The sequence below is a fragment of the Epinephelus lanceolatus genome, chromosome 18 (assembly GCF_041903045.1).
Source record: "Epinephelus lanceolatus isolate andai-2023 chromosome 18, ASM4190304v1, whole genome shotgun sequence".
In the NCBI taxonomy this organism is placed as follows: domain Eukaryota; kingdom Metazoa; phylum Chordata; class Actinopteri; order Perciformes; family Serranidae; genus Epinephelus; species Epinephelus lanceolatus.
Window position 1 is genome coordinate 19,849,700 of NC_135751.1, and position 18,765 is coordinate 19,868,464.

Genomic DNA, 18,765 nt, shown 5'->3' on the forward strand with positions numbered 1-18,765 from the left:
GATACGTTCTCTTTAGCAGAGCTGTCCCATGTGTGACAGTAATAGACTGCTGAGTCTCCCTCCTCCACATTGTTGATGATCAAACGATAATCTGATGTTGACTGATGAGTAGATGTGAATTTGGGAGAGGAGAAACCAGAGCCATAGCTTGGGGAGCTTGAGCTGTGATAAAACTTCAACACAAACTGAGAGACTCCTCCTGGAATCTGTTTATACCAGCGAGCTGATCGATTAGTCACAGTCCCCAGGTTACAGTCCATGGTGACTGTCTCTCCTTTCCTCAGCGTCACAACAGGAGGCTTCTGTGTCACCACCGTCACACCACTCACACCTGGAAACAACAAGATGACATGGAGTCAAGAGAAACACACAGACTGATGAATCCAACATGAGGTCAAAGCTGCAGTAAGTCAGCCTCCTTACATGTTAGAGCAGTGATGAGAGTGCAGAGGGTCCCCAGCATGTTGTCAGTGTGTGCTGAGAATGGTCTTGTAACTTGGAAAGTCAGCTTACTGCTGACAGATCAGAGGCTTTGGAGGATGAGGAGAGGAGGTGCTGGAGGAGCAATTTAATAGCACACTGAAACTGAGAGTGACTGACAGGAGGAGGAGCTTTGCTTCAGTCTGCATGCTTTCTCACATTTGTTGACCTCAGATCCTCTGTGGAGGGAAATGTCTTTACTGTATTCATTATTGTCAATTTAGCTGAAAACTTTCATTGACAAAATACAATGATGTCATGATGTAAAGAAGCCCACAGTATATATGGATTTCTTACTACTTTCACTTCCTAATAGATGGAATTCATGCATGAGAGTTTTATCATTTGTCAATCATTTTGCTTACAAGTTTTTCATGAGTCAACAGCAGACATCTTCTGCAAGATAGAAACTTTGTCTCTGCACACATGTACATACTGTAATTAACACACCTCAACTGTATTTTATCAACAACATGTTCATCATGAAACTATCAGTGTGTTTCCAGTCAGAGACAGTTCCCTCTGATTTTACAGAGAGCTGACACTTGACCTCTTCATTTACATGGAGCTATAAATAAGGAGAGGAGGCCTGCAGGTGCATCCTGGGAAGGACCAGAGGGAGGAGTAGAGAGGTGATGCTTCACTGATGGAGGATGAAAACTCAGTTTCATTTGCTCATTTTATCTGATTGTCTTAACGACTGCAAGCGACTAAAACCAGGCAAAGTCACATTAATTTGTCTGTTGTGCTTTTATTGTGAATTAACACCGAATAAAAATGTTGCTTTATGAAATGTAACATGAATATTCAAGAAAGAAATATGTCTGTTATCTTTGTGTCTGAATTATCAGTGAGATGAGCATCAGGAGAAAAATCAAATCTCATGAAGGTTACACATTTTATAGCACATTATCATTTTAAATGATGTTTTCATGAGTACAAATAAACACAAACTTTTTCCAACAGTTTTTTTTCTTCTTTTATTGAATGATTGTTGAAAAACGCAGCATTTGCAAAGCTGATACAACACCTCCACCTAACTGTCACAACATTTATTACAAGCATGCAGACACATCTTTTCTAACATGTAAACCTTGTAATGAGCAAACAGCACAAAGAGTAAAGAAGCAGATGTTAAATGCTCATTCTGCTCCTCTACTGTTCTTCAGTGGGACAGTGTGACTTGTTGATGTTTTTCTCTGCAGTCTGGGAGCCCAAAGACACTTTACATGTGTAAACCTTATCCATGTTCCAGTCTGACGTCTGGACGGCCAGATAGCTGCTGATTTGGAAGGTCTGGTCTGCTTGCTGAACAGCGGTGCTGGTAGAGATCCCACTGCTCACTGGACTCCCACCAAGCAACCAGCTCACATCTGCAAAAGGCACAGACTGACTGGACAGACAGACCAGAGAGGCTTTGTTGGACTGGAGCTCAGCACTGGACGGAGGGAAGACTGTCAGGACAGGAGGAGGGAGGCTGGAGCCTGAAGATACACAAAGGACATTCATCAGATAACCAGGAGTCAAATCATTAATACAAAGCATGACAGTAACAGATTCATTATTAGTTCTGATGACAATATAACAAATACGCTGAAGAAATAAAGCAATTTAAAACATATAGAAATCATCAACTGAAATATTAAGTGTTCCTTTTTACAACACAACACATATATAAGAAATATAAAAATATTTGTTTTAGTTCAGTATAATTTTTATCTTGTAAAAATATTCATAAATTCTGTGTCTTGCAAAATGGTATTTGAAGTTCAATATCATCATTTCAGTCACTTTTTACATTACGAAATGACAGTAAATCAGTTTTCATCTTTATTTCACAATTTTGACCATGAAATAAAAATAATTTTAATTTCAAACAGCCACAATGATATTCAGGTAAATTCAAAATTATCGCTAAACCTATTAAGTTTAGTAAATAATCACTACAAGTACAGTATTTATTGCTGACATGGGAAAATTAAATATTTCTGACAGATTTTTTTAACGTTGGGTTTTTTCCCCGATGTCAGAACTTGTAGTAAGTTGTAAAAATAAATACACACAATCTTGTTAATGTTGCCCATCTGAAAAAAAAATCCTTCACTATTTACAAACTGTAGAATATTTGTAGAAAATATTTAAAATATTGTGATCATTCGCAGATCTTTCCTTTGCCGTCAAACACACAGTCTGGTATCAAAGGAGATGTAAATGAAAAAAGTCAATATATTATTCACAAAAACTGCTGAATATTCTAAACAATGAGCAACATATTAAATGGATGATTTTCTCTTGACATGTATCAGAAACATAAAATCTGTCCTGTTTTATGATGAGTTAAAAAGTACTTACTTGTCACAATCAGCTTGGTGCCTTGTCCGAATACCACAGTGATTCAGTTTGTACACATGGCTGTACAAAAACCTCCTGACTCTCACTAATGAGGGGAGTGGAACTGAAACATCCTGTTGAGACCAACTTTCACTGTCAACGTCTTTTCACTTCATCAGTCTCATTATATTCCAAAACACTGCTGGACTTGTTTCAAACCACTCATTTGTCTTTACTGGAGTTCATTTATTGTCCGTTCTTGTTTTGTTACATGTTTATATATTTAAATTCATTCATTTTGGTCAGAATTTATAAAATATGTGGTGACTCTCTCACTGAGGTTTCTGTCATGGTGTGAATCACTGTGATACCCACTTCATGGTAGAATTGTCCCATGTCTGACAGTAATGGACAGCAGAGTCTCCTGTCTCTGTCCGCTTTATGATGAACTGGTAATCTATGTTTGATGAGGATTTAGAGTTGAATCGGTCTGAGGAGAATCCTGATCCAAATTTGTCTGGTGAACTTTGAGAATGGTGAAATCTCAGGACAAACTGAGGAGTTTCACCAGGAACCTGTTTATACCAATAAACATAATAATTTTCATCTCTCTGAATGTTGCAGTTGAGAACAGCCTCTTGTCCTGTAGAAACTGTGTGGACAGCAGGCATCTGGGTCAGCACTTTGACTGCATCAACATCTGTCAACATACAGAGAAAAATACATGAGTCAAAGGTTTGTGTGTGAAAATATGGGCTATAAAAGGACTGAGAAGAATATCTTACATGTTAGAGCAGTGATGAGAGTGCAGAGGGTCCCCAGCATGTTGTCAGTGTGTGGTGTAAACGTCCCTTACTGTCCAGCTGAGAGGTGAGCAGGGTTGGAGTGTGAGGAGAAGAGAGACTGAAGCTTATAAAGACACTGACGAGAGGAGAAGTGGAGGAGGAGGAGTTTCACTCAACACTGTTTTCAGTCAATAATAAATAAATAACTTTTTTTATGTTTCCATGTCACATCTTTTACATCAGTGTTAGTAATGTCAAGGGTGGTAGAAAAGTAAAAAGTGCTTATATGTTTAATTTGCAAAAAATAAAGTAAATATGATGACATGCTAATATAGTTTTAATGTTTTCCAGCTTCATGTTTTCTTACAATTGTAAATAACAGCACTTTAATCTGTGCATGTAGATGTTAGAAGATCAATGTTGCATTTTCATTTGATTGTCTTTTATCTTCTCTTTAATAACAAACGTTTTTGTGTTTGTGTTTTTGCAACTTTTGTCAGCCAGATCAACTTTGTGCCCAGGTAGGAGAGTGCTTGGTGTGTCATCTGGAAGGAAAGGAGATAAGGAGACCTGGTGGTGGAATGAGGAAGTGCAGGAGTGTATACAGAGAAAGAGGTTAGCTCAGAAGAAGGCCAAACAAAGGGCGTACAACAACTTGTATGATAGGTTGGACAGTAAGGAGGGACAGACTGATTTATACAGGTTGGCGAGGCAGAGAGATAGAGATGGGAAGATGGAAAGAGTACTTGGAAGAGTTGATGAATGAGGAAAATGAGAGAGAACAAAGAGTAGAAGAGGTGACCATTGTGGAGCAGGACGTAGCAAAGATTAGTAAGGATGAAGTGAGGAGGGCATTGAAGAGGATGAAGAGTGGAAAGGCAGTTGGTCCTGATGCTATACCTGTGGAGGTATGGAAGTGTCTAGGAGAGGCGGCAAGGTCTTAGAGAGTGAGAGGATGCCTGAGGAGTGGAGGAGAAGTGTGCTGGTGCCGATTTTTAAGAAGAAGAGAGACGTGCAGAGTTGTGGCAACTACAGAGGGACACAGTTGATGAGCCATACAATGAAGCTATGGGAAAGAGTAGTGGAAGCTAGACTAAGAGCAGAGGTGAGCATCTGTGAGCAGCAGTATGGTTTCATGCAAAGAGAAAGTACTACAGATGCAGTATTTGCTTTGGGGATGTTGATGGAGAAGTACAGAGAAGGTCAGAGGGAACTGCATTGTGTCTTTGTAGATCTAGAGAAAGCATATGACAGGGTGCCAAGAGAGGAGATGTGGTATTAAATGAGGAAGTCTGGAGTGGCAGAGAAGTATGTCAGAGGGGTGCAGGACATGTATGAGAGCTGCTGGACAGTGGTGAGGTGTGCTGTAGGTGTGACAGAGGAGTTTAAGGTGGAAGTGCATCAAGGATCAGCTCTGAGCCCCTTCTTGTTTGCTATGGTGATGGACAGGCTGACAGATGAGGTTAGACAGGAATCTCCATGGACTATGATGTTTGCAGATGACACTGTGATGTGTAGTGAGAGCAGGGAGCAGGTGCAGGAAAATCTAGAGAGGTGGCGGTATAACCTGGAAAGGAGAGGAATGAAGGTTAGTCGTAGCGAGACAGAATACATGTGTCTTGAATGAGAAGGACCCAGGTGGAACGGTGAGGTCACAGGGAGTAGAAATAAAGAAGGTGGAGGATTTTAAGTACTTGGGGTCAACAGTCCAGAGCAGCGGAGAGTGTGTGCAAGCACGTTGGAACGGGTGGAGAAAAGCGTCAGGAGTGATGTGTGATAGAAGAGTACCAGCAAGACTAAAAGGAGAGGTGTACAAGACGGTGGTGAGACCAGTGATGTTGTTTGGTTTAGAGACAGTGGCACTGAGGAAAAGACAGGAGGCAGAGCTGGAGGTAGCAGAGATGAAGATGCTGGGGTTCTCTTTGGGAGTGACGAGGATGGATAGGATCAGGAATGAGTGCATCAGAGGGACAGCTCATGTTAGATGTTTTGGAGATAAAGCCAGAGAGGCCAGACTGAGATGGTTTGGACATGTTCAGAGGAGGGATAGTGAATATATCAGTAGAAGGATGCTGAGGTTGGAAACTTCCAGGCAAGAGGCCTAGAGGAAGACCAAGGAGGAGATTTATGGATGTAGTGAAAGAGGACATGAAGTCAGTTGGTGTGAGAGAAGAGGATACAGAGGATAGGGTTAGATGGAGGCAGATGATTCGCTGTGGTGACCCCTAAAGGGAACAGCCGAAAGAAGAAGAAGAAGGAAGTAGAAACAATGTAGTTGGATTAATATTCACTGCGACTAAACAATAATCACCACTATGTGCACCAGATTTCTCTCAACAAGGGTTTTTTTATTCTGTGACAAAAAAGAAAAAGAAAAACAGTTGCAAATTTCCCAACAGGGTTATGGATCGTAACTTTACTTGTGTTGATACTGTGTATATGTGTAATAGGCTAATAATACAAAGATTCTTCTAACTATTTATGTTGGAATCAAATTGAAGTGTTACAACATTTAAAATATATTTTAAATGTATAAGTGAGGAAGTTACAAGAAGCATTGACTGATGGCTTCACTGCCAGTCAAGATGTATCAGCAGGTCAAAAAGCAGAAGTAGTTAGTGAGGAGGTTTTTGTCACAGTGTAAATCACTGTGATACGTGCTCTGTAGCAGAGTTGTCCCATGTTTGACAGTAATAGACTGCTGAGTCTCCCTCCTCCACGTTGTTGATGATCAAACGATAATCTGATGTTGACTGATGAGTAGATGTGAATTTGGGAGAGGAGAAACCAGAGCCATAGCCTGGAGAGCTCCAGCTGTGATAAAACTTCAGTATATACTGAGGAACTCCTCCTGGAATCTGTTTATACCAGAGAGCAGCATCAGTGACAGTCCCCAGGTTACAGTCCATGGTGGCTGTCTCTCCTTTCCTCAGCGTCACAACAGGAGGCTTCTGTGTCACCACCGTCACACCACTCACACCTGGAAACAACAAGATGACATGGAGTCAAGAGAAACACACAGACTGATGAATCCAACATGAGGTCAAAGCTGCAGTAAGTCAGCCTCCTTACATGTTAGAGCAGTGATGAGAGTGCAGAGGGTCCCCAGCATGTTGTCAGTGTGTGGTGTAAACGTCCCTTACTGTCCAGCTGAGAGGTGAGCAGGGTTGGAGTGTGAGGAGAAGAGAGACAGAAGCTTATAAAGACACTGAGGAGAGGAGAAGTGGAGGAGGAGGAGTTTCACTCAACAGTTTCCTTAGCTCATAAATCAACTACAGCATGTATGGGATCTACATCATAAACTTTTTCATCACTTCTGTTGTTAAACACGTCTTCATATTGCTTTAAGAAATCTTTTTATGTTCTTTAAATACTAAATCCAGCTGTGGTATCAAATTAATTGTGTCTTCTGGTAGTTTCCATAAAGGACTGATCACACCAAATAAATACTCCTTCATGGCTTTCGTTTAATGTTAAATGTGACTTGTCAGGTTCTAAATAAATGCAGCAAACATGAATAAATCTTTGGGAAGACATGGTTTAATTCCAAATGTTTATGTTTACTACACCTTCTCTACTTCATCCTCATTGTTTAAGATGAAAAAATACTGATTCAGTTACAATTATTGCCTTGATGTGTCTGCTGAAGCTCAGATCTGAGTCTATTAAAACACCTAAATTTCGAACTGAGGTTTTGGTCTTTAATTCAATTGATTTAACTGCATCCAGTTTTTTATTTTCTCTAAGCATTCATCAGATGAGTCAACAACATCATGGTCACTTGGTGGAAGATCTAAATAAATCTGTGTAGCTGTGATAGCAAATGTTATTGTCATGTATGGTTGGATCTAGAGGAGCATGTACAGGTTAAATAACAGCAGCCCAAGAATGGAACCCTGGGGGACTCCAAATGTCTTGCTGATCTGCTCAGATTTATAATAACTGTATTTTACAGTATGTGCAAACAGTATTATATAATAAGCAGGGTGTGGTGTGTGTTTCATTTGTTGGAAACAAATCTTGAATCCCTAAATCTATATGACATGTTGTCAGGTGAATGAAGCATTTTCATTTGTTGTGTTTCAGCTGCACAAGACATCACGTAAGTTTTTGTAACTTTCTGCAGCCAGGTGATCTTTTAACTTTGGATATATGTGTTAGATTAAATCCAAACAAATGTTTGTGTAACAATTATCACAACCTGTGCGACATTATCTGAATTAAGATCAGCAAACTTTCTATAACATGTCGAGTGAGCATGTTGTCTGTTTTGTGTCAGCATGTACCCATGACATACTGTATATGACAATCATAAGGAAAGATCTGAAGATTTACGTGAGTAAAATAAAAGGGTTTCAAAGTTTGAAACATAATTTTAATATCTATGTGGGGAAGTTACAAGAAGCATTGACTGATGGCTTCACTGCCAGTCAAGATGTATCAGCAGGTCAAAAAGCAGAAGTAGTTAGTGAGGAGGTTTTTGTCACAGTGTAAATCACTGTGATACGTTCTCTTTAGCAGAGTCATCCCATGTGTTACAGTAATAGACTGCTGAGTCTCCCTCCTCCACATTGTTGATGATCAAACGATAATCTGATTTTGACTGATGAGTTGGGAGAGGAGAAACCAGAGCCATAGCCTGGAGAGCTCCAGGTGTGATAAAAATATAACAAGTACTGAGGAACTCCTCCTGGAATCTGTTTATACCAGAAAGCTGACTGATCAGTAACAGTCCCCAGGTTACAGTCCATGGTGGCTGTCTCTCCTGTCCTCAGCGTCACAACAGGAGGCTTCTGTGTCACCACCGTCACACCACTCACACCTGGAAACAACAAGATGACATGGAGTCAAGAGAAACACACAGACTGATTAATCCAACATGAGGTCAAAGCTGCAGTAAGTCAGCCTCCTTACATGTTAGAGCAGTGATGAGAGTGCAGAGGGTCCCCAGCATGTTGTCAGTGTGTGCTGAGAATGGTCTTGTAACTTGGAAAGTCAGCTTACTGCTGACAGATCAGAGGCTTTGGAGGATGAGGAGAGGAGGTGCTGGAGGAGCAATTTAATAGCACACTGAAACTGAGAGTGACTGACAGGAGGAGGAGCTTTGCTTCAGTCTGCATGCTTTCTCACATTTGCCTCCTGTTTCATTATCCATGTGCTATAATGCCAGGATCAAAAATTATTTTCTTGCAGTTTTAATGGAATAGAATTGTTACTTTGTCCACTTCCCATTAATTGATATTCATGACATGTATTCAAGTTTGGATCAACTTTGAATCTTTATATGTTCTTGCTTGCTTTACACAAACTATCTTTACCTGATTCACAAGTTTTTTTCAAAGGAGAAAATGTGAAACACCAATGCACATGTAAAACTGTAAACAAACAAACAAATACATAATATTTTAATTCACATTTCATATTTTCATTTCCGTTGTGTTTCCAGTCAAGGGCGGTTTTTCTAACCTCTTATCTCATTTACATGCAGCTAAATAAAGACAGGAGGCCTGCAGGTGCATCCTGCTGAAGTGAAATCTAGACCTGCTACTTTTCCCTCTTTTTTTCTTTTTTTATGTGTGTTCAAAAAAGAAAAAAAAACTATTTGAATCAGTTACAGTGCCCTCTGTGCCTTCTAATAGTAAGCGAGTGCTGCACTCTAGTGGGCATTCAACAGAATAACAATTCCCTGTATTTTTCTTTATTTGTTGTTATCAGGTTTTGCAGATTCAACCACACAAAGTCAAACTAAGACATGTATCATTTGTCAAAAGACATGCGGGCAAATATTGTCTCAAAGACTACTTCATTTTATGCAGTTAGGTCATCAATCAAGAATTTGAATACATTTATATATTCCTCAAATTAATCAATCTGCAAGACATACATGGTTGAATGGTACATGTGAACTATCTATAGTATATATAGTATATACTATAGTAGTACTTGGGAATTGTAATTTTTTACTTTGATGCTTGACACTTTGTCTGTGTCTTACTGCTGACAACCAGCAGAGGGCTAATAGGAAGCATTTGTGTGTGTGTGTGTGTGTGTGTGTGTGTGTGTGTGTGTGTGTGAGAGAGAGGGAGAGAGAGAGAGAGAGAGAGAGTGAGTGGGGAGGAGGAATTTAGGTTTTAATGCAACATAACATAGGCAACACTCACTCTAAATTAGTTTAGCTTAAATTTCTGTCTAAAGAATGCAGACATGATCTAACATATTTGTGGTCTCTTATTATATTTGGAGTCAGTTTGAATGATTGACAAAAAGTTTGCATTAATCTACTGAAACAGAAAATCCATCCAAATAAATAGTCAAGTTTCACAGAACACAAGTCAGTGTGAGATTGGCTACAGCAAATGCAGCACAAGAAGTGCAAGGTACCCTGGGTGCGATGGTTGTTGATGTTCTGGGATACCGTGTCAAGTTCTCTTTATTCAAGATATACTTCTGTTTTCACAGGAAATTTGCTGTTTACATACAGTCTCTTTCAAAATAAATGCACTATGTCAGTAAAACACCCTGAATTGACGTGTTTTTTTTTTCCTTCAACAAACACATCGTTAGGTTTAGGGAAAAAAAGAATGGGGTTTGGCTTTAGAATCTTACGGGACACAAATGCTGCTCTCTCGGGTGAAGGCCGATGTTTATAGGACCCATCCACCACACCTCTCTCCCACCCCACTCAGACTTTTGTCCTTGTCCCACTGTGTTTCCCCCAACACCAGCGGGTGCCATTAAACTCTAACGGTAACCAGCTGTGTATCATGCCGACGTTAGAGGACACCTTTTTTCGTTGGTTTCTGACGCTGCAAGTCACTTTCGAAGACTTTGGGGTGAGACCTTGCTCAAGAGGTGCCAGGTTTCAGGGGCAAGTTAAACAATGCGTTGCCTAATCCAAGTGAAATTCTGCTTCAGAGGCTTTTTGACCCTGACAAGATCGGTTCGCTGATATAACAATGTATACTTACTGTGACCATGTTTAAAGATATTAAACATTGTGCAAAATATTCAATCAGCAGCTTCAGTTCAAGAGAATCTGTATCAGGATGTCTGCATCTGTGTCAAAAACTGAGACATACTGTTGACATTGCACTTACTTTTCTTAAGACATCTCACGCTGTTCATCTGTTTTGTAAAAAGGATAAATGTCTACAAAATGTGCTTGTAATTCTTTACACAAGGGAAAATATTGGAGCTGATGTTACTTATAGGTTATTATGCTATAGTTTTATTGGTCCGGCCCATCTGAGATCAAATTGGGCTGAATGTGGCCTATGGACTACAATACGTTTGACACCCCTGCCCTAGATCATTTGAAAGTGTGCATATAGTACCATAAATATGTGGATTGCAAAATTATCCATGCTGACTGATGCAGCACAGATAATTTGGGCAATGTTTGACAAATCATTTTGTCAAAGTCATGTTTGGTGATGCCTATGCTGCCTGCCTTTCCTCACCTGTCCACTAGTCGCAGTGTTTAATTTTCCCGCCTCTGCCAGTCACCTGTCCATTGGCCACCTTCCTACACAGCTGTCAACCTGCATGTCTCCACCAGTAAGCTTCCCACTGCGTCTCCAAACTGTGCTTAGAAATAAAACTTAACAACTACGAAAGAGCAATCTGGCTATGATGGACTCACTAGAGTCTCTGCAGGCAATGCTGTTCCCAAAATGGGCTGTTTGTGGGCTGGACGCTGGCCCTCTGTGCCCATCATCATCGCCTGCTGGACCTGGTGTTGTTGAGACCTGGTGGGATGCCAGGACAGAAGGTACTGTGGTCCCTGTGTGCTCCCCAAACATACGAGAGTATTTTAGTAATATGTTCTGTTTAAAACAACTTTAAACACATAGCCTACGCACGCGCGCGCGCACGCTCACCAACCAGGATTCCTCTGGAAATGGCTGCGTCAAGCGTGACAGAGAAAGCCGGAGCACTGCGTGGGTTTGTCTTCAAAATAAAAGACAAACATCAGTCTTATGACGCATACATACGTTTTATTTTGAAAGATGTAAACGGAAGTACTTGTATACTTTGTGTGACTTGACACTGGTGCAAGATGTCGCGCATTCTTTCTGTACCGAAGCTGAAACCCAAATGCGCATCGCTGACCGACGCATCTTTTTAAAAAAGAACCAGCTGCTCTCCCTAAAAACGGCATGTTACATATAGTGCTGGACAAGGAGCAACCAGAGGTTTATTCTGAAAGGAAGACAAATGGGAGATCACCAAATGTTTGGAGCAGCCAAGATTCTGCAGTGTCAAAAATTGGTGTAAATAACGGGTGACCGAGTAGGTACACCGAACCTGTCCAGAATAGCAGTCAAATGAAAGACAGCGCGAGACGGGGTTTTGTTGTCAAGCAAGTACACTAACAGATGTGGTGAAATGGAACTGACTGTCAACATCTGTCTCCAAATCTGCTCGAGCTGAAGGTGGAGCAGGATTTTCGGGGGGCTCTCTGTGAGGTGTGATGGAATAAAATGCTGCGCATCACCGCTCCGACCACAGGTTACTTGAATCTCAAAAAACGCACCTGAGTCGGGAATTTATTCTTGACCCTTTTTTTTGTGTTTAGGCTTTTTGCTGTCTTCTGCAACGCAACGAGGAGGATGGTCTGTGCCCTACATGTGATTGTCATGTCTTCGGCGTTTTTCAATCCCAGTTTTGCCTTCAGCTCCCACTTTGATACAGGTAAGGGTCAAACTGATGGGTGGCTTGAATGAGAGCGTTTGGCCATTTGCTGCAGACCTGCTTTAGATGTATGTCTTTTTATGATGAAGCTGAGTGAATCTGGTGTTTGATGCAAGGCCATACACTGTGTCCTGACGCTACATCATTGTATACAACGTTTTCTTGCCATAACATCATCATCATCACCACAGTGCGCCCAAACATCACAAGATTAGCTCAGATGTTTTACATTCAATCGGCCCCTTACAGCTTGGTGACAAGAGGGTTAAAAGTTGTGCCTGCACAGATTCTGCATAGCCCTACACATACATCCCTGCAGCTGCGTGCGTGCATGTGTGTACTGTGCGCTATGATCAGGGTGTGTGCGTGCTAACCGACTCCAACATTACAGAGGTGACCCGCTGACAGAGGTGTGTGGCTGTACTGCCGGAGGTTGCGCTTCTTCTTTGCCCGTTTGGATGCAGCGTTTAATCATCCCCCCTGGGTGTCTGGGGTAATGGGAAGGAGAACCCAGGTGCTGCTGCAGTGCTACGGGACCACCGAGCAGGAAGTCATGGCTGTCCCATGTGAGGGCTTGAATTAGAGCAGAATAAATAGCCGTGTGCGAGTGTAAACAGGACTGAGAGAGTCCCCTGCACTGAGCGCAGTGTGCTGAGCATACAAATGACGGCGAGTCCAGTGGCTCTCAAGTTTCAGGATCTATCTGTCCTCCACAAACTGCACACACTCAGTGATCCCTCTTTGTCCAATTATACCACCCTCATATACCTTGCTGTGACTCTACAGCTCTCACTCTTTGCACCTCTCCCTCAGAATGTGACACTAAAATGCTCCTTCATGTTGGCATTTGGGAAGTGTCACTGCTTGCAATGGCTGTCTGACTGTCAACAAACACAAGCACCATAGCAAGACAAGTGATGAGAAGGCATCACCATCACATAACGCATTGTGGATGCAAAATGTAAGATTTGAGAGATGAGTTAGATCAGCGGATACATCTCTAAAACACAGATAATAAAAGACTAATACATAGTACATTCATGTGGCATCACAGATTTCATAAATAATGGCTGACCTGTCCCAGATAATATTCTGCTTTGCTTTTAAACACGCTGCACCGAGAATCACAGAGTGGTTTAGTGTTTAGATATTTGGGAAACCATGACAAAAGCACTTCTCGTGTGGAATGTGTAGTGGGTGCTGAGCTGGCTACCCCTGGTTCTGTGCAGTGAAATATGATACAAACCGACCGGAGGAGTGCAATCTTTTCATTTGAAGCAGGATAAATGGTTCCCAGCTGAATTATGGGTAAAATGCCTACTAACTGCAGCTCTTCTGGGGCATCTTCTAATTTAATTGTCTTGGTATTATCATTTTTTTCCTGGAGGAGAGCTCAGATTTTGAAAATTCCTCCTCAGGAATGTGCAATGAAACGTTCATATTTTCTTTCTTCAGCTGAGTGAATAGCCTTAGTGACAGGTCAGGGTGGAATCAGCACATGCATTGGGATTGGTTGGTTTAAGGAGAAGTGTACGCGGGGCATGAGTGTACATGTAGCTTGTATGTAGCTTGAGTTGAGGACAGGGTCTGGATCATCACTCCCCTGTCATAATGATCTACATTTCTCATTAGAGTGGCACCTCAGAAGCGGCCCTGTTCCTTCCTAGTAATTGCGCTGAAAATCAATGTTACCAAGGCGATGGAAGGGGGCGTGTGAGGAGGAGCCAGTCATTTTCATGGCCAGTGCAAGGGACAGAGAAACGCTAAAGGGGAGGGACACACAGCAGCATTCAATCAGCTGTAGTTGGAATGTGCTTTCTGTGAGGCTGAGGAGCAGATTAATAAAACACACATTTAAAAACACAAAATCCAGCGTTTGAACTGTAGCACCGCTCGAGCCTCCCTCCACAGCTGCACTTCCTCCCTAGGCCCGGGGCTATGTAAGAATTCAGTGTTCTCTACCTCTGCACACGCTCACACAAACAGTCAGTAATGCACAAACACACACCTGGACAGAGGAGAACAGCTATGTGGCCAGGTCAGTCGTCACATTGCAAGGCACTATACAAGCCATCAGCATGGACGGACAAACACCAGAGCAGGATTTTTCTGATCTCCAGACCACATCGGCCCTCACAAGCTGGGGCATGTGAGGGCCAATGTGTGGCATTCTGCACCAGCGACAACTGCAGCTTGCACCTGGCTTACCACTGCTTCAGCACCTCGGAGAGCTCTCCCGTCAGGAGAGGAGGCGAATGTGTGCGTGTGAAGGGTAGCTATTTGAAAACCTGGCTGTGCCCTACGAACAGAATTAATATGCATCGCTTTACCGTCGGGGCAAAGAGAAGACAGACTGACCTGGAAGGCAGCAACGATACACCAACAAGCTGACAATGCAGCAACTGTGGCAGACTGTCTTTCAGCAGTCTCCTCTAGAGCCTGGAGGTGGCAGTGGCAGCTAGAGTGCGCGCTACCGACGGTATCTTGGTGTAGACGCCAAAGAGCACACACTGTCACTCACACACACTTTACAGCATAATGCATAATGCACATACCACATGCAGGAAAGCTTTGCACGTGCCCTCGCGCACACATGGACACACGACTGCAGGCTATAACCAAGGGAAGAAAGATGTTAAAAATGGTGTCTTGACTTTCTCTCAGCTCCTCCCACTGACTCGGTCACTACAAGCCAGCCATGGCTGACTGTTTGATTATTCATCTCTCCATGTGTAACCAAGCACTTTAGTTACATAAGTCAGCCTCTGGGGGAACTAGAATAAGAATGAAGTGGATTTAAGCAGTCAAGGGGAACCATCTCTGTCTCCTCTATGTGCTCTCTGTGTGATGATGTGGGGGATGTGGGTTTTCTTGGAGTCATACTCGTCGAAGGCCTGTGTGTGTGTGTGTGTGTGTGTGTGTGTGTGTGTGTGTGTGCGCAATTGCATACTTAATGGGTTTCATGCAGTATTTAATTCTTCACCAAGTATCAATTCTGGCTGTTGAATTTAAATGCTGGTGCACCCCGAGAGCCATTTAGTTATATCGTCACAAAGTGGTGGATGGAAGTGGAGACGTATGCTAGTTATGAAGCAAGGTTGAGGTGTGGTGGACTGATTTTAGGGAAGTTTTAGGTTGGTGATAAAGCAGCACACGTGTGCGACCTTGCACTCAAAAGGACTGCTTCAAATTGGTTGGACAGGTGGGAGACATTTGGGTGAAAAGTGCGGCCGTGTGCAATGTGAATTCACTGCCTGTGTGTCAGAGTGGGAGCATGTGCTTAACAATAGCATCAGGAAACCAGAGGAATATGGGAGGAATAATGGGTGCATGGCAGCCAGCATAACTCACACTAACTTATTTTGCTCAGGTATGTTTGTTTTTCTCCACACAGGCATGCACATATCCACACAAATGTACACACACACACTGCCTTTGTTTGCATCATGAGACTGGAGACTGAAATGTCATTCCAAGTGCATATTTCTTTGTCTGCATATGGTTTGCACATGCATCTCATTTGTATTTATCAGGCAGAGGCCTAGAGGAGAGGGCCCGGTCACGTCTTCCTGGAGTGTGTGTGCACAGAGCTGTGTTCTGTCAGGTCTGTTTGCAAATGCTTTAGTTAAGATGATACTATTACAGGTAACATATATTTCATTGTATATAGTGTCTTTATACACTTTGGATTGCTACAAAGCCATCATTATCTGAACATTTTAGTCCCCTAAAATGTTTGTCAAAAACACACTTAATTTTGAAGTACGGGGAATTTCTGGCGCATAGCTTTTATTTTGAAGTGCCATTTCCTGCTGTAGAATAAGTGAATGGAGAGCTACTTGACAGAGACAGCAAACTAGCTCAACAGCATGGCCAAATGCAAGCATGACGCTGGATATATTAAACTTAAACTTAAAATGTCTGACCTTGACTATTCTTACTTGTATGTGTGCAAAGCTTTAACTAAGCTTTGCATACATTGCACACATCTTTAACTAAGCTTAAGCTTTAGTGTCTTAAATTCTCAGCCGGACAGAATATCTTTCCGCAAACTTTAATTAGACATCTGATATATAACCCTGTGCCAGCTAGCCTGCAAACAGCATAAACAAACAAAAGATGCTAACTACACTTAGCGTTCTGGTACATCTGCTAGATTCTGGTGCACAACAGACTCCTCAGCTGACTTTTGGTTAGAGTCCTACATCAGGTCAGTTACCCAGGGGTACCTGGTTGGTGACCTGCGAAAAAGGTGATTTGTGGGTGGTATTTTGGCTTAATTTATTTTTGAGTTTGCTACTGGATGAATAAAGTGGGTCGCATTGCAGGTGTTGGATGATAAAAATATTAAAATGACATGAGAATAGTAATCATTTAATTTGATGTTTTAATGTTTTTCTTCTGACTGCTGATTGTGTGTCGGCTCTGTCTTTTGTGCCAGCTAAAATATGAGTGCCACTTCAATCAGGTGTGTTATTAACAGGCCTTTAATTGCAGGGATGTGCTGCTCAATGTTATGAGAAATAAGCAAAAAAAATATTCCCTGAACTACCTTCATTTTAAATTACATTATCTGAGTTTCACATGTATGAAATGTCCCAAAATGGTCACTTTAAAAAAAAATTGAACATCACATGGTTATTATAGGATTTGCAGTTTGGGGTCAGGCCATGGATCTTGTGTTGTCAAGTCAGGTCGGGTTGTGGGACTTATTGGTCATATGTGGGGGTGGCAGGACAGGTGCAGTATGCAAGTTCCGGTTCGGGAACGGGTCTTGAAAATCAGACCAATACAGGACTCTGGTCTGGGTCTGACTGAGGCTCGAACATGTATGGCTGAATCTCTCCAATATTTCCTCTAATGCTAATGCTAACGACTCCTTTACTGATCAACCTAGCACAAAAAAGGTGGCTGGCGGGGCGGACTCCAGCTCAAGAATTTCTCAATGGGGGACTTGCACCAGTCACAGCTCCTTTTAGGGCTTTTTATTTATGCAAGAAAACCATGTCAAACCAAATTATCATAGCAGAGTATTTTCTTTTTACAAACTCAAAATGTGTCAGTGTTGAAAGGAAACCTTCACCCTTGATTACTGCTAAATCTTTAACAAGCTTTAATGAAACACAGTATTTATTGTCTATCCATGTAACCGACTGATAAGGAAGTTCACCACTCGTGTCCAAATGTGTGATTAAACATTGCAGCAAAGTTTACCAGGCAAAGAAAGCAAAGAATCCCATTGGGATAACCACAAATTGAACTTTTTACAATGTGATTTTAAGACCTACATATTTTAAAATGGTGGTAATGATTAAAAGAAAACTCCACTCAGTCTTATATTGCTGTGGGCAGAGATGCATGTTTGTGTCCTTCATTAGCACATTCTCTTTCCCAGTGTTGCCTGTGTATTACATCCAGTTTATGTATGACAGTAAAACCTCTGCTAGTGCTTGTGCTACTCTTTTACAAGTGGTTGATCTGTATGTTAAAGGTGCTTTGTGTAGCATTTTCTGTCATTGGTAAATTAATTGTGATGATTATTATGTCACTGTTTGTAAATATTGCGGGAAAATGTACATTTCCCATAAACTGTGTCGCTTCCTGTTGTAAAGAGGATCCCCGAATCCTTGGTAAAGTTCCCTCCTCTACTTGACTCAAGAGGATAAACATATTTTCATTCCATTCATTCATTCAGCTGTGTGTTTTCCTGTGCGATAAACTGTGAGCAACTTTTGTTCCATTTGTGCAGAAGAAACAGTAGCGCTGATTCTTTTTCTGCTGCATAATAATCACCCAATTCAGCACATTTCCTTCATAATTTGACCCAGCAGCCCACACTGCAAAATGCAGAACAGATGCCAGTCTCCTCTGCAATGATCTGTCACATTAATTATAATAATGTCTCAAATGAATGCATTATTGATGATAAACAGTAGTCAACCTGTGAAATTTACCCAAAAAGTCTGTCCACTAGAGACAGAGTTGATATTCAGACCCTTTCCCCTCCAGCAGTGTGCCCTTGCTGGGGCTGTCAGGGGACGGACATGACAGGGCTGTAATGCTGATCCATGGTGGTCCTCCTGGGCTCTCACTCCCAGTTAATGACAGTTATCATGGCTCTCTGCAGACCAGCGCGTCCCTCTGCCATCTGCAGTCATTCACAGAGCATGACTAGAGAATGGCAGACAGGATGCAAATGGGTGGAGGATACAGTACCCTGCCATTAATCGTGCCATGCTGCTCTTTTTGCTGTCAGCTAGAGACCAGTGTGTGTGTGTGTGTGTGTGTGTGTGTGTGCATGTTTGCAGAATGCTTCCTCCTCTGCAGTCCGATGCTCCCTGCTCTATACTTTTGCTTCTGCTCTCCTTCTCCTCCACTCTCCAGAGCACTTTCTCTCCCTCCCTCTGTCCTACCTCATGATCTCCCCCCTCTTCATGCAGCTGTAACAGAGGGCTGCTGTCGGGCGTCTGTCTCT

General features: G+C 42.0%; 2 protein-coding genes across 3 annotated transcripts in view; one reads left to right on the top strand and one right to left on the bottom strand.

Moving 5' to 3' along the window:
* Positions 1-1,434: 1,434 nt before the first annotated feature.
* LOC117267800 (immunoglobulin lambda-1 light chain-like) lies at positions 1,435-8,623 on the bottom strand. Its single transcript, XM_078161503.1, has 4 exons — positions 8,511-8,623; positions 6,250-6,576; positions 2,833-2,862; positions 1,435-1,964 (listed from the first exon to the last, which is right to left on the bottom strand). The coding sequence occupies exons 1-4, from the start codon at positions 8,548-8,550 to the stop codon at positions 1,636-1,638; spliced, it is 726 nt and encodes a 241-aa protein (XP_078017629.1). The 5' UTR covers positions 8,551-8,623; the 3' UTR covers positions 1,435-1,635.
* Positions 8,624-11,925: 3,302 nt separating this feature from the next.
* Positions 11,926-18,765, top strand: part of aatka (apoptosis-associated tyrosine kinase a) — a 44,785-nt gene continuing 37,945 nt past the window's right edge. Inside the window, exons 1-2 of one of the 2 annotated variants that reach the window (XM_033645577.2) lie at positions 11,926-12,064; positions 12,175-12,290. In XM_033645577.2, the coding sequence (XP_033501468.2) occupies positions 12,209-12,290 (82 nt within the window). In that variant the 5' untranslated portion in view covers positions 11,926-12,064; positions 12,175-12,208. Of the gene's footprint in view, positions 12,108-12,174; positions 12,291-18,765 lie in introns of both variants that reach the window. The other variant, XM_033645578.2, reaches the window with a different exon arrangement.

Coding starts and splice junctions, on each gene's coding strand:
- LOC117267800 (XM_078161503.1), bottom strand. CDS start 8,550: ATGCTGGGGACCCTCTGCACTCTCATCACTGCTCTAACAT. Junction 2,863..6,249: donor CTCTGCTACAGAGCACGTAT/CACAGTGATTTA, acceptor TCACTGTGGTAT/TCGGACAAGGCACCAAGCTG. Junction 1,965..2,832: donor CACCAAGCTGATTGTGACAA/GTAAGTACTTTT, acceptor GTGTATCTTCAG/GCTCCAGCCTCCCTCCTCCT.